Source organism: Acinonyx jubatus, chromosome B3 (genome assembly GCF_027475565.1).
Source record: "Acinonyx jubatus isolate Ajub_Pintada_27869175 chromosome B3, VMU_Ajub_asm_v1.0, whole genome shotgun sequence".
NCBI lineage: Eukaryota > Metazoa > Chordata > Mammalia > Carnivora > Felidae > Acinonyx > Acinonyx jubatus.
The window spans coordinates 3,324,840-3,340,325 of record NC_069386.1 but is presented as its reverse complement, the minus strand read 5'-3'; the positions used below and the strand labels follow the sequence as shown (position 1 = coordinate 3,340,325).

General features: G+C 52.4%; 2 protein-coding genes across 5 annotated transcripts in view; one reads left to right on the top strand and one right to left on the bottom strand.

The window, feature by feature from the left end:
• Window positions 1-8,285: 8,285 nt before the first annotated feature.
• LOC113601976 (basic proline-rich protein-like) lies at window positions 8,286-14,972 on the bottom strand. The gene is made up of 3 exons (XM_053223615.1): window positions 13,672-14,972; window positions 12,384-12,637; window positions 8,286-9,632 (listed from the first exon to the last, which is right to left on the bottom strand). The coding sequence occupies exon 1, from the start codon at window positions 14,970-14,972 to the stop codon at window positions 13,689-13,691; it is 1,284 nt and encodes a 427-aa protein (XP_053079590.1). The 3' UTR covers window positions 8,286-9,632; window positions 12,384-12,637; window positions 13,672-13,688.
• The window catches only part of ADAMTSL3 (ADAMTS like 3), a 350,744-nt gene continuing 346,453 nt past the window's right edge, over window positions 11,196-15,486 (top strand). For 2 of the 4 annotated variants that reach the window (XM_053223476.1, XM_053223474.1), the window contains exon 1: window positions 13,630-14,422. The gene's annotated coding sequence lies outside the window, so the exon portion shown is untranslated. Of the gene's footprint in view, window positions 11,216-13,629; window positions 14,423-15,486 lie in introns of those variants that run through there. The other 2 variants (XM_053223471.1, XM_027068223.2) reach the window with 2 other exon arrangements.

Sequence of the window (15,486 nt, the reverse complement as noted above, 5' to 3'; positions counted from 1 at the left end):
AAGGAAATCTCTTTTCAACAAAGTAAAAGAAACTTTGATCCTTACCTCACACCGTACATTAAAAATCAGTTTTAAATGGGTCATAGACCTAACCATAAAAGCTAAGACCTTGAAGCTTTTACAAGAACACATAGGAAAAGGTCTTCATAACATAACCTTGAGGTAGGCATAATTTCTTAGGACACAAAAAGCAATAGCCCCAAAAGACAAAATTGATAACTTAGACTTCATTAAAATTAGACATTTCTGCTCATCTAAGGACAGCATAAAAAAATAATAAAGAGACAAACCATAGGTGAAAGGATTCACAGAATGTATCTGGAAGAAAAAAATCACAATTCATATCTCTCGACTATAGACGTACGCACAGAATATGTGAAGAATTCTCAAAATTCAATAATAAATAACTAAGAAGCCCAAAGATTTGAAGACACACTTCACAAAACAAGCTGTACAAATGCCCAATAAACACATGAAAAGATGCTCAAATCATTGGTCGTTATCAGGGACTGGTCCTTGGGTGGTACCAAAGAGGCTTGGAATTATAGCATACTACATAAGATACCCCCCAGTTGCCAGGCTAGCCCCATTGCCAGAGACATTAGCAAAGTGAGGCCCAGGGACTAAGACACTTACCAGCTAATTTGTAGCAAATAGGTTCTAGCGGTCATTACTGAAAAAGAAACAGTAGTTTAGAGCTGCATACCTACAGAAACATAGGCAAAGGGCAGGGACTGTTGTGTCCTAAGGTTTCTAAATACCTGCCCAAGGTGATACCATCCATAGATGTAAGAGTGGAGCCACTGAAGATAGGCTGAGCGATAGAGTCGTCCAGAATGTTGAGGAAACTCCCACTGAAGTCTACTCACTGGCACAACAGCAGAAACTGACTAGACATATATTTTAAATATTAAGAAAAGTAGAGGTTCTGGGTGGCTCAGTTGGTTGAGCATCAGTCAGACTCTTGGTTTTGGCTCAGGTCATGATCGCATGGTTCGTGAGTTCAAGCCCCGTGGTGGGCTCCACGCTGAAGGTGTGGGGCCAGCTTGGGATTCTCAGTCTCTCTCTGCCCCTTTCCCCCACTCTCTGAAAATAAATAAACTTTAAAAAAAGTCTTTGATTAGCAAATTCCCATGAGGAAATGAATATATTGTGCCTGGGTCCTGATGCTGAACACATGAGCTGCTGGTGACTGCTGGTGGATCCGAAAATGTTACCAAGTCACACTCACAGAAGCTGTGTTGCTCCCCTGAATACATGGTCAGCATCAACGATGACAACCATGGCCAATACCCCTCCTCCCTCTCAAAATGCAGATGCGCAGGCAGCCAGCTCTGCCTCTCCTGGGCTGATTTGTAGGGTCTGAGCTGGGCAGCTACTCCTGACCTTGTCCCTTCTGTGTTTTAACAGCCACATTTCCTGAAAACCCAACATTCCTGTTAAATTTTGAATTTCACTCCATATATCTATGCTCTAGATCCCTTTCAGTCTAGCACAGATCCCTCACAGTCTAGCACTGCTAACCAGGTGAGTTACGGCCTGCAGCACAAGCACTCACGTGATGGACCCACGATACTCTCTTGCTTCTGGGATTCTGTGGTTGTCTCAAGGAAATCAATCTAGGGAGGATCTAAAGAAAAGAGTTCATCAGACAAAGTGGTTGCCGCTGACCTGCCCTTGTAAAACTCCCCTATCTGTAGCATGGGCAGATACAGGTGTTCTGCTCCTTAACTCAAGTACTGACCCCTAGGTGCCCGCCCATCTATAGCAGAAAGGACTTTTCCTGTAGTATGAGGAATGACAAGAGGCAAATAACCCAGGCTTCTCCTCTCTCTGATATGTTTGGTTATGCCAACAATGTAATACAGGGGGTTTTGAGAGGTCAGAAGTACACCCAACATTAGGTGAGGCCAAAGCCGTGCCCAGCCATGGCCACACGCAGTGTTTCCCACATCAGCCCGTGTCCCTCACACCATGTCAGGCAACGTGTTCAGACGCAGTTTCAGGTGGGACAGAGAATACAGAACATAGAGATTAAGCCTTGGTGGTGACAGTGGGCAGAATAATGGTCACCAAAAGGTAGGTCCTAGTCCTAACCGCCCGGAGGCTGAGAATGTGACTTTAACTTGGAAATAGGGTCTTTTACGTGCAACAAAGGGTCTTTTAAAGTCCAGGGTTTGGGGCGGGCCCTAAGTCTAATGATTGGTGTCCCTACGAGACAGATGCAGGGAGAAGGTCACGCGAAGATCACGTGGAGACAGAGGCAGAGATGTGGGGGGCACAACGGCAAGCCGAGGAAGACCCGACGCCACCAGAAGCTGGAAGAGGCAAGGAAGGATTCTCCCCTAGGGCCATTGGACGTAGCGCCGAATTGCCAACACCTTGGTTTCCGACGCGTGCCCTCCGGGACAGTGAGAGGCCACCTTTGTGTTGTTTTGAGCCACTCACTTGCGGTCATTGGGTATGGCCGCTCCGGGGAAGCTAATGTAGAGGCCTTGGGGTTCATTCAGGTGTAGTATCATTCAAATTCCCGAGAGTCTTCCAGAAGAAACTGTGTGCTGCCCATGACAACACTGCAGCAATGGCCTCCTGAAGACAGGAAGGGGCTTTCTCTAAGCACCCCCTGGGAGTGCTGGGGTTGGGGCTGGTGGCGGATCCTTCTTCTCTACTTCGGCATCTGTGCCACATACAGGCGGCTTTGCTACTTTGCTACGCTGCCCTGTCTGCACCCTCTAGTTCCTAAGTCCTGGGCCCAGAGGGCGACGGAATCAGCTGGTGACTTTGGAAAAGGGGACCGAAGGCCTGGGCAGGGGTCGCTAAGCCGCTCCCTTCCTCTTCTTGGGAGCAGCGCATCAGCAGAGAGTGGACAGATGCCCAGTCACCACGGAGATGCTGTGGTCTTCCCGTACGTTCCTCTTAATTGCTCAAGCTTTGGGCCGAGAGACGGGGGTTGCTCCCCGGTTCCTTTGAACGCGCGCCCTTGCCATAGCTCTTATTTCTGGCTTTAGGCTGGCTGATGCTTATTATCTTACCGTCCTGTCCTACTTCGGTCTACATGTATTCATTCAGTCTATATGGATGCGCTTATAATTGTCGGCACGAAGCCACAGGAGCCGTAAGAGATGGAATTATACGAGGACGTGAGACTGCCTTGCTCTTGGCCGTCACGGACTCCGCCTCCTGGATCTCCTGGAGTCTCTCCGACTTAGGAAATGACCCTTCTCCGAGGCCCAGTGACTCGTGAGGGGTCAAAGATGGAGGGGGTTGGCGCTGGGAAGATGACCCATCTTGGTCACCTTGAACCGAATATTTCTTTAAAACCATGGTCTCTGGTTTACATAGCCAAGAGGAAGGCAGAGGAGGAGGCTGGAAGGAAGCAGCTAAGAAGGTACCACACAGGGGAGAGCCCCCCACCACACACACACACACACACACACACACACACACACACACACTGCCCTTGTCATGTCGCAGGCCAGACGCGGTGAAGAATCAGTTGATGTTGAATCTCCCACAAGACACCCACGGAGAAGGCCAGCAGAGAGCATCGCTAGCCTGCCTCCTGGCACTGGGTTGACACCAACCCGCTTCCAATCGACCGTTGCAAAGAAAACCGGATCATGTGCTTGTGCCTAAGGCTCCCTATCAGCAGGATTTCACATCCAGAAGCATGTTACACAATGTGCATCTAGCGTTCTTAAAGCTGTTCTGTCTCTCCCAAAGACCCAGTCGCCACATCAACCTTTCCTCTCATTTTCTCCTGATCTCTCAACCTCTGCCCACTGCTCTCCTTGTCTCTCCTCCTGGATCCTTTCTTCTCTGGGTCGGTCCACATAATTTATTAGTAGAAATCCTTCGGCTTTTTTCCAAGCCCAAGAGCAGTCTCACAGCTGACCGAGCAGGGAAAGAATCACTCCATCCTTGAAGGCAGAGCGGGGAAAGCAATATTGCCGACCTGTATCATTTGCTTTTTTTCTTCTGTACTTGTCAAGAACAGTCTCCTTACCTTCCTGGCAGAGTCAAGGGAATACATTCATGGCGCACGGCTCTCTTCCCGCATCACGAGGGCCATCGTTGGCAGAGTTACGGCTACTCCTGTGTCTCATCAACCCTCTGTGCCCCAGCGGTGGGGATGATTTCCTTCCCCGGTTTCCAGCACTAATGTAGAATTTTTTTATCCTATCCATTTAGTGGCTTCAGTGGGGGAAGGCATGGTTTGAGGAAAAAAATTTGAGCTCAAATCATCTTCTTGGATCAGAAGTCTCTGCCTGACCTGAAATTTCATGTCAATATCAGTTTTTTATTTTAAATTTTCATTTCCATTTTCTTTCTTTATACTTTGCAGAACACGGGACATTGTGTTCTCAATTTTCCCGACTACACACGTGAATTTAGGAATATTTGTTTCATGCAGTCTTTTGGTTTCTTTCTTGGTTTTCAAAAACAACAATAAAAATACACTGTTCCAGCACATATTTAATGAAATAGCATTTAGCAATTTCATGGGGAATGCCGAGTAAGTCCCACTCTTGCTTTGATGGTAAACCAGGGACCCAGGTTAGGGTTGAATGTCATACTTGCCTTGGTGGATTCGGGGGCTTCTGGGTGTCTTTCAGGCTGATGTTTTCAATGGAAAAGCAAGAGAACGGAGTTGAGAGAACATCCTTCAGGCCTGAGCCTCTGAACCATATGAGCGAATGATGAAGATAAAGGCAGAAGTCAAAAGTGGCTCAAGGTAATTGCTTCTTGGTTTTGGTGTGTGTGTGTGTGTGTGTGTGTGTGTGTGTGTGTGTGTGTGTGTGTGTGTGTGTGAAAAAGCAAAACTTGATATTTTCACTGTTTAGGGGAATTATAACATATTATATGCACATTAGAGAATATTTAAAAACTCCTTTCCCCATAAACAGACATATGGACAGATGGTGGATGGGCAGATAGCTGTTTTCACACACACTATCAACTTCCATGGCTTCAAGGGTTAACCATATGCTGACAAGTGTCGAGTGTGAGTCTCCGGCCCAGGTTGTCCTGATTCTAGACCACAGGCATTTCCGGCTCAAACTCTTCCAAGTGAAGCCATTGTCTCTGTGCTGCCTCTTCCCACCCAATATGCTCCTTCTCTTATGTTCTCTGTGTTAGTGAATGACAACTGCCACTACCCAAGGCCAGTGTCAAAAACCGGGGCGCTCGCCTTGACTCGTCCCTTCGTGGTACCCTACCTTTGAAGTCATTCGCCAAGCCTTATCAGCTCTAACAGCTCTCAAATACACCTGTTTCCTTCTGTCTCCACGACCACTTGGGCCAGGTTATGCCTACGTGAGCTCTTGCTTGGATCGTTGAACATAACAGCCAGAGCCATCACTACTAAGATCCAATCTCGTGCCATTTCTGTGCCAGATGCTATACTAAACAAGCCCTGTGCTTAGGGTAAGTTCCAAAACCCCACAGCATGGCCTATGTGCCCTTCACAAACTCGCCCCCTGCCTACTCGTCTATTTAACTTGGGCCAATCCCCGATTTTCACTCTGGGCCCCACATGTATTAGTCTGCATAGGCTGGTGAATGCTGATGTAACAAATAAGTAAAAGGCGTCAGAGGTTCAACAGAAAAAGGTGCTTTCTTGTCCGTGTGAGATCGAGTGTAGGTCGGTTGACTCTCCAAGCCAGCCATCCTTCGCGGACCAGCCACCCGGGATCTTTTCATCTGTGGTGCTGCGATAACAACACACAGCATCTATGTTCACTGCCCAACTTCTCCTGCGGACAAAGCCACGGCAGCTTTCCACCGCCTCGACCAGGAAGAGATACGCCGCAACTCCAGTCTTATTTCACCGGCCAGAGCGAGTCACGTGGCTCTGCAAGAAGGCTGGGAATCGTAGCCTCCGAGAAGGAGGCGTAGGAGAAGGGATTCGGCCAACTGGCAGCCTTCCGACCGCCACGCCAAACCTTTACAAAGCACGTGGCTGTTGAATTGGAACGTTCATCTTTGGGTCTTTGCACGTTTTCCTTTTTGTCTGGAATTCTTACTTCACACCCAAACCTTCTCATGAATAATTCCTGCCCAGAACTATTTTGGGGAGGAATGCATGGGAATGCCAGGCTAGAACCTCTTTCTCAGGATTATGAAAGCTGGAACAGTACTCTAGAAGCTGGCGTTTAGCTGGCATCCTTGAAGTGAGATATAAATTCTGTCCTTTTAAATTTGATTTTCAAATCAAATGGAAATGTTTATTTATACAGATTTTTCACATCTTCCTCTATGATATAAAGAAGTTATGCTGGATCTGATGTGTTATCCAGCCCCTTTCACACCTGATACCACTGAGAACATACTGGGAAAGAGACAAGAGATGAACAAGGACCCTTAAGCTAAGGATCCTTAGCTCCTTGCCACACGAGTGTCTCTGTTATTGGCTCACGTCATCACATCAGACAAGGGAGAGTCTCCTGGCAGCAGGGAAGTGACAGTGTTACATCACTTACTCAAAGAAGTGCTGTCCCAATGACTTTGTCAAATTCTTTTTTAATTTTATGGTTCAATTAACACAAATACAACATGCACATAGACTGCCTGTTCATTTTCTTTGCTGCACAGCCTGGCATTGGGACTGGGGACTCTGATGGCCGGCGGGGCTCCTCTTTCCACAATGGCTTTGTGGTTCTTGGAGGGGACGTGAGCAATCTCTGAGGCGCAGTACGATTTGTTGCACATCAGCAGCTCTGCAGACTCCTTGATATTGTGGACCAGGAGCTTCTGGAAGCCACCGGGCAGCACGTGCTTTGTATCCTTGTCGCTCCTGTATCCGCTGTCGGGCAGCAAGACCGGGCCCTTCCACGCACCCCGTTGTCAATGCCTCGGGGTTCCCACTGGTTGTGCCTGATTTTGATACGGTGTCTGGCTGGTGCTGGATGAACTTCTTTTTAACGATCCTGGGCTTCGTCGGAGGTCTGGGGGTGGCCACGATGCCTACCAGGAGATGGCTGTCACCTCCGCAGGCAGCACCGAGGAAGAGAGTCCTTTGTCATATTCTATTGCTAGAAGTCACAGGTCCTGTCCACACTTGCAGGGAGGGGACTACACAATGCTGTGCATACCAGGAACAAGGATCATTGGGGGCCCCACTAGAATGTGCCTAGATACTCTACAATGTTCCCACGATTCCTAGTCTGAAGGTGCAGGCATATCACATGTGTGACCATGATGGGAGTGGTCACATAGGGTTTGTCCTAGAGCATGTGATGCATTGAGTCATTCTTTCCTAGATCTACACCCCTCACCCCAGCCATTTATATGGTTTAAAAATGTCTATTTGGAATAGTAGATTGTTTCTCATTGGAGGAGAAGCACAGAAGGAGAGTAGCTTTTTTATTTCATTTTATCTTAATTTTTTAAAGTTTATTTAAGACAGAGAGAGTGAGAGAGAGAATCCCAAGAAGGCTCTGCACCACCAGCACAGAACCTGACATGGGGCTCTATCTCCTAAACTGTGAGATCATGACCTGAGCTGAAATCAAGAGTTGGACGCTTAACCAACTGGACCACCCAGGCCCCCCTGTTTTTATTTTAAACCAGAAGATACTGTGCCTGCACTTAAACTTCAGTTCTCAGCTGAAATATCACCTCTCCTAAGCAATCTCTAACACCCCCATGACTGAATTAATTGCCATCCTACCCAATTCTTTTATAGCTCCCTGTTCTGACACCTCTGGGAACACGTATCCCACCATATCTCATTTGCTTCTTCGGGGAAGAGGCAATGTCTTATCACACCATCGTGTTCTCAGGACCTAGCGCATGCCTGACACCAAGTAGGTCGTCGGCTAATATACACTGCATTTCACTGCATTGCACTGAAGTTTTCCTTAGGTTTGAAGCTGACCCATAGTGATGGCGGGATCTGAAGGAAACTGGTTCTCCACCCTCATCCATAGAACGTTTTGGCCTGAGTCTTGGTAAAGAAGGGAGAAAAATGCCTAATTGGCTATCAACACCATCCCAAAGTTAAGTGTGTTTTGCAAAACAATGCTTTTTGTTGTTGTTGTTGAACTTATATGTGAAAAGAGACTTTCAAGTATTTCTCGGAGACTTTCAAGTATTTCTCGGAGGCATTTCCAACCCAAATATTGCCAGGCCGGCACAGCAACGGGCACGTAGGAAGCCGACTAAACAGGCAGGTAAGTGACAGGGGATGTGGCACCAGGAAATAAAGATCTTGAGGGCTTGGAAGAAAACTGTTATCACAATGTTAAACAATAGTGCGTACAGAGTTCTTTGCACTCTGTTTTGTTTGTTGTTGTTGTTTTTGGGGCAAATTGATCAACGCTGGAATAAGACGTTGGTCTCCAAGAGTTGCCAGAGGTGATGTTCGAGATGTGAATTTTTCAGAAGGCTGAGAGCAAAGAGGTAAAGGAATATATATTGCTTGGTTTTGTTTTCTTTTTCATAAATCGAACCCTTTTGTGAGTGAATGTCGTTCTAAAACGTTACATGTACTTCCATACATCCGTAAACAGAAGCTAATGAACAAATGCATTTATAAATAATCTGGATTCGTGAACACAGGACGGTGCCACGACATAGTGATTTTCTCGAGCCTTCTGAGGGGGAACAACACGGTCCCTGACTGTGGTGTCTTTTTCACTTCTTTTGTGCCTTTTACGGTTTTTCTGTAGTGACTTTGTTCATATCTCTTTTCTTAGCAGGCTTTCTTTTCCTTTCAAATTTACAGCTCTAAGTTACTCTTGAAAACTAGAACTATGTGCAGAGAAAGAGTCAATAGTCGAGCGAGACCTAAGTGTTTGCTCGTATGCGATACGCTTAAATCTGACGTCAGGTGGATGTTCAGAGGCCTTTTCTTTTCTGGCTGTGGTTAGACCCACAGAGACTGCTACAGCTGAGTTCTAGATGGGGAAGGTGTTGCTCTATTATACAAGCAGAGTATGAAGACAATCCTGGAGATGACAGTGGAAGGACCTGTTGTCCACAATATAATGGAGAAAGCTGGTGCTCAGAGAGGTGAAGCGATTTGCCTAGAACCCCCCAGTTTGTGGCCGATTCTGGGCCACAATAGTGGATTTCCTGATGATAGCTCCATGTTCCCCACTCGGCCTGTGCCTCTAAGGAGAAGATAAGGGTTGTCAAGGGCGGAGTGAAATGGTTCAAAGGCACTAGCAAATCCATTCTTGCCTGGGAACCTGCGGTTTGCTCCTGTTCCACAGTGGACTCTATCTGCACATACATGTATGTGTGTGGGTGCAGATTATCAGAGTATGAGATGCCCACAAAACCGGGTCAGGTCAGCACCTTCCTAGCCCTGGAGGCCACATGGGAACCGGCCTTAGTTTGGGGCACAGAGAAACCTGGTTTGCCGGCCCTGGGAAGGGCCCCAGCACTATTCCTTTGTAACCCTTTGGGGCACCCTAGCCCTCCTTATCACACCCCTAAAGATTCGAAACTTTCTAGAAAAAGTCTGTCCGACTTCACCCACCTGACAGAGAGATCCTGACTGGCTCAGACCTCCAGAACCGCAGCAGTCCTCATTCCTAAGCTCCTGACTTGCAATCATGGATCCGGCTGTTCTAAGAAGTCATGAAATCATGGATCTGGCAGCCCGAGGCGCTCCTTGGGGATCTCTGTGCAGGATGAGAGGAAAAACCAAGAATGAGGCTGTGCCAAGGCACACAGCGCCCCTCACCAAGTGGGACTGCCTCCTGTCCCCCTCCTCTCGAGGGCTTTTTTTTTTTGCTTATGAGGCAGAAAACTTGAACACATTTTGTAAAGCAAGTTTCTCTTCCAAAGAAGGACTCCACCCCGCCCCCCCCCCCCCCGGCCCCAGGCAGAAAACTACAGCCCGTAGGTGAGCATGTTCCCCACGTGGGGCTAAGGAGACCCGAGAAACTGCGTAGAGCAGATGCTGTTGGTGCGGATGCCCCGTCAGACCCTCATCATTGGCAGGTGCGCCCATCCCTCAGTTTAAGAGAATGTGGCTGCCAAGGGCGCACACCTGACGGCTTCTCTGGAGAGCTGTCTGGTTTATGGGAGCTGCCTGGGGAGTTACAGCACCCCCCCAACTCTAGGGGAGGCAAAGCCTGACTGCACGTAGATGCCACAGCTCAGTCCTGTTGCCTTAAGACAAGGCACATCTTCGGGTCCCAGGTGGCTCAGTCGATTAAGTGTCCGACTTTGGCTCAGGTCATGATCTCGCGGTTCATGGGTTCGAGCCCCGTGTCGGGCTCTGTGCTGACAGCTCGGAGCCTGCAGCCTGCTTCGGATCCTGTGTCTCCCTCTCTCTCTGCCCCTCCCCCGCTTGTGCTCTGTGTCTCAAAAATAAATACACATTAAAAAAAAAAAAAAAGGCAAGGCACGTCTATGGTGGAGCTCCTGCTCTAGGGCCCCTGAAGTTCAGGCAAAGGTGAGACCGTACCTGGGGCACAGGCTTGCTCTCTGCTCTTACCTCTTCCCTGTCCTGCGCTCTACTCCCTTACAGTTTTTTAAATGTTTATTTTAATGTTTATGTTTGAGATGGGGGAGGGGCAGAGAGAGAGGGAGACACAAAATCTGAAGCAGGCTTCAGGCTCTGAGCTGACAGCACAGAGCCCGACACGGGGCTTGAACTTGTAAACCGTGAGATCATGACCTGGGCTGAAGTCGGATGCTTAACTACTGAGCCATCCAGGTGCCCCCCAGTTTTTTTTCTGTAAAAGCACCCCCTTAGCAGTCTTGCACCCCTAACACACCATGCTCACTTAGCACTCTTGGCCTCTTGTCTCCTGCTGGCTTTGGGTGACAGCATGTCCTTTGCACCTATTGTAGGCAACTTCAATTTCCATAGGATTTGTCCCCAGAAGCTCTTCCCTCCCAGCCTCCAACAGAGTCTTCTTAAGTGTGTTTCCTGAGCCCATCTCACAAGTCCTGTAGGCAGAGAGAGCAATTCTCTCTCAAGATTGATGCCCTGAAGTGACTTCCGATCTCTCTCTCTCTCTCTCTCTCTCTCAGGACAAAATACACACATACTCCAACAGCGGCATCACCAGGAGTAACCTCCCAGGTCCTCCCTGCACGTCTTGTATACAAATGCTGCATTGTTGTGCTGGTCTGGTTGGGGTCAGCAGGCCAAGCTGGGAGTAGGGACAGGAATCCCCAAAACTCTCCCAGGGAAGAAGCAGATCCTGTCACTGGTAATGGAAACCAGGAACTCTGGAATATGGATCATCAGGTGAAAACGGAACTTGGTTTCTTAGACCTCTCAGGGTTGGGGACATTGCTCTTGGCCTTAGGTGGTGGGAGATGTCTTGGGGGAGGTGGGGTAGTCCAAGGCCTGAACCCCCAGAAATAGATTGGGTGGGCATCTGTGCCCGATGGCCTAATCCAACCGATTGGCTTTCTTGGGGGTTCATTCTCTTCTGTTCTTCCCACTCCCCATTCCTCCCCCACCTCTGTGCCTTGGGCGATGTCTTATTGAAAGGCTTTGGCCAGATCTCAGGGGAGGGGAGAGTGGGTGGGCGACCGAGGGCAGGTTTGGGGTCTACACTTGGGCAGAGTGGTGAAGGAGAGTCCTAATGGGGGGTCAGGCAGGGAGTCTGGGGGCAGGACCTGCAAGGTCCAGCCAGCCCTCCCTGAATGGAGTGTACCTTCCATGGCTCTCTGTTATCCTAACGCACAGTGCCTGAGCCCCAAACAGGATTGATTGCTTGATCTGTTCCTCCAGATCAAGGAGGAACTTCTCCGTCAGGGTCTCGGTGATGTTTTCTCTTCTTTTCACTCCCAACCAACTGTTTCTTGAGGGGCCGGCCTGATAGGAGATGTAACCCAAGGGAGAGAAGCTCAGCCCTGGCCTCCACACCTGATGCAGGGCACTGCCTGGGGCGTGGCTCAGGAATCGAGAATGCCTAAGGGAAAAGGAGACAGGAGTCCTGCGGGGCCATTAATTCCAGGAGAGGAGCGGCTCAAGTGTTCCCAGCACACCTTCAGCTCCAGAGACCTTCTCCGTGCCTTCCTGAACGGCAGGCACCGGGGGCTCAGCTCACCCCAGCTGCACGGGCATAATATCTCTTTGAATTCTCTATTTCATCTTGAATAGTCATGTGATTTTTGCAACAGACTCCACGATACATCAGGGCTGGTTTTAGAATAGAACCATGGGACATTCTAGCTGCTAAGAACATGAGGTTAAACCTGTCCACCGTGGTCTCATTTGTAAAATGGAATAAAAACCATACCTACCCCACAGGCCACGGGGATGACGGAGCTAACGCAAGTCAAGTAAGTGCCTGGTGCTCCATAAATGTTCTGAAATGTTATTCTCCTACTGATAGCCTGATAATGAGAAGTGCATACAGTGGGTCCTCATTATTTGCAGATTCCACGTTTGCAAATTCACCTACCTGCTAAGATTTATTTGGGTCCATAAATCAGTGCTTGCAGCTCCTCTCGTGGTCATGTGGCAAAGGGGTGGAACCCGTGAATCGCCTGATCCATGGGACCGGGAGGCGTCCTGCTCTGCCTTCTTGTTTCATGGTCTGTTCAGTGCCACTTTCCATATTTTTGTCTTCTTTGTTGGGGATTTCGCTGTTGAAAATGGCCCCTGAGAGCAATGCTGGAGCGCAGGCTCACTGCTAAGCACAGGCTGTGACACGCCCTGCAGAGAAAAATCCTCGTGTTACATGAGCCTCATTCAGGCAGGTGTTGTATCGCTGGTGGCCGTGGATTCAGTGTCGATGAATCAATAATACATGTTAAATAAAATGGTTTTAATGAGAACCACGTATAAAATAAGGCTGTGCATTGGTTGGTTGATAGACGGGACCAGAAGCTGGCAGGAACCTAACTGTGTTTCAGGGGTTCAGTATTCATTGTTCCCGTGGCTTCGTAAGAACAGAACTTTGTATGGCAAGTGACGAGAGCTGATGGTACATAGGTGCGTTCTTTGTGGTTCAGCCCGGCCCTCCCTGCCGCTGACTGACTGACTCTTCCCCTGCTTCCTGCCCCTCTGCCCCCTTCACACTGAATGTCCTCTGCTCACTTTTCCACGAGATTCCAGCCCTTTCACATGGGGTGGACGGTCAGGAGAGCCAAAGGAGTCACCCGTCTAAGGAAGGTAAGGAGGGGAAGCAAGGCAGGCAGGGGGTCTACCTCTCCTGGTAAAGCTCTAACACCATCTGCAATGTACCCCCTACAGACAGGCAGGCAGCAGCTTTGGGGATGGATAACAGAGGGACTTCAGAGGGAAGAGGTTACCAGCCCCAAACTTGGCTTCGCAACTCACTGTGTGCAACTTATTAATCTCCGGGGCCTCAGCTTCCCCACTGTGAAATGGGAATAACGATCCTAACCAACGCCACGGGGCCCGTGGTGGAGACCAGACGCACAGGAGGAGCTGGGCGCAGTGGCCGGCACACACGGGGCACCCAGGGACACGATGCGGGTGACCGTACTTAGGTGGGGGCATCAGGCCGACTTTGCAAGCAATTCCCCAGCCGCTGGCTTTCTGCCGCCGAGGTTAGGCCAAAGCCGGGGACAAACGGTTCGTCTTAATCCCACAGGGAAAGTCACCCCAGTCCCCGGTCCTGACACCCCAGCCCTACCCCTCGTCCGGGGGCCTGGCACCCCATTACTTGGGCAGCGGCGGAGCTCTGTGCCCGAGCCCGGCTCCCACGAGGCGGCGGCCGGTACCTGGCGCGCAGGCGCCCCTACCCGGGCGCTCGCGGACCCCGCAGCCGGACGTCCGTGGGTGGGGTGAGCGAGCTCCGGGCCGCGGCACGGGGTCGGTCCCGAGGTCGGGACGTGTGGGCCGCCCGGGCCGGGGAGGCTCGCGGCGGCGGGTGGGGGGCGACGGCGGCCCTCCTCCCGGCTCCGGCCGAGGCGGGGCGCCCCGGGCTTGGCTCGCGAGGCCGCGGCCGCCTCTCCCCAGCGCGCCTGCCGGCGGCGGCGGCGGCGGTGGCGGCGTCGGCAATCCCGGCTCTTGGCACCACGCCTGGCGGCCGGCCCAGGGCGAGGAGTGGCTTCCAGGAAGCGGGCGGAGGAGCGTTCCAGCCGCGTCTCGCCGTCGCCGAGGCCCCGCGCGCTCCGAGCGGCCCGCGCCCGGGCCCCTCACGCGCTGCCCCCGCGCCCCGGCGCCCCCCGGCTCGCGCGCAGAGCTGTGGCCGGCCGGCCGGGCGCGCCGTGCACTTGCCGGGCGGTGCAGGTGGCGGCGCGCGCCCTCCGCCGCTGGGCCCCGGGCCAGCGCCGCGCTGCGCGCCCGGAGGGGGCGGGAGAGGCGGGGCGGCCCCCGTCCCGGCCCCATTTAACTGCGCGGCGGCGGCGGCGGCGCCGCGGGCTGGAGGCCGGCGTCGGGGAACGTCCTGGTCCCGGGCTCCGCACGAGGTGCCGCGGCCCGCCTCTCCGCCGCGCGCGCCGCCCGTCCCAGAAGCTTCTACGGCGCCAGGTGGGAGTCGCGAGCTCCGCGCGGGGGTCGAGGGGAGGCTGTCCCCGGGGGGCGGGCAGGGACACCCGGGGCAGTGGCCCCCGGGCAAGGTTGGAGGGGTTACCTCGCGGGTCCCGGGGCGGGGCGGGGGGGGGGGCGGCCCGGAGACCTCGGGCCGGCACGCTCCGTGGGGTCCTGGAGGACCCGGACAGGGACGTTCGGGGCTGCCGGCGGGCGGGGATGGGGGCGCTCCTGAGGGCGGGGGCCCCTGTCCGCGAAGGCGGGGGGGGGTGTCCTCGTGTTGGGGCTTCCTCGGCGGAAAACAGGCTGACAGCAGCCAGTGGCCTTGAGCGTCGGCGGGTCGCGAGCGCCTGGAGCGCGGGGTAGCGGGCTGGGGCGGCGCGGACGCGCGGGCGCGGGAGGAGTCTCCGCCAGGCGGCGGGCTCCGGCGGGGTGTGCGGCGGGGCGGCCGGTGCGAGCCGGCGAGGGGGGCGCGCGGTTCCCCGGGCCCGGCACTGGCCGCCTCCCTTCGGCCCAGAGTCGCCGCCTCAGGTCGGAAACAGCAGCACATTTGCGGATCGCATTAGGCCAGGCCCTTAATGCTTTCTCCAGATGGAGAGAAGCCACCGACCCGCCCCCGGACACCGGCTCCGCCAAGGCGCCCGCGAGGCGAAGTGAGAGGCGAGGCGAGTGTGACCTCGGCTTTTCCAGTCTCGGCTCTTACTGATTTCCCTGTAAATCGTCAGGGGGACTCTGCAGGCCCCCCCCCACCCCCCTCGCTGCCCTCCTGGGCTCAGGGGGCCTCTGCCCGTTCGCCCTCACCTACTTTTGGCAGAGTGTGCCCCCGGGCGCTGAGGCCGTCCGCTCTGAACCTCCCTGAACTCAGCTCTCAGACCTCTCTGGCTGCAGGTCTGGGGCTTGGACGGTGGCATCTCCTGGGAGAAAAGCCTCGAACTGTTCGAGAACAGTCACCATCGGGCTGTGTGACCTTAGGCAGGTCCCTTTCCCTCGCTGGGCTGCCTTAGTTGGCCTCAGATTCATTTTTGCCTGAAGTCGAAGAAGCTGGCAGGTGCCCTAATCCTTGG

Coding starts and splice junctions, on each gene's coding strand:
- LOC113601976 (XM_053223615.1), bottom strand. CDS start 14,972: ATGTGCTGCTGTTTCCGACCTGAGGCGGCGACTCTGGGCCGAAGGGAG.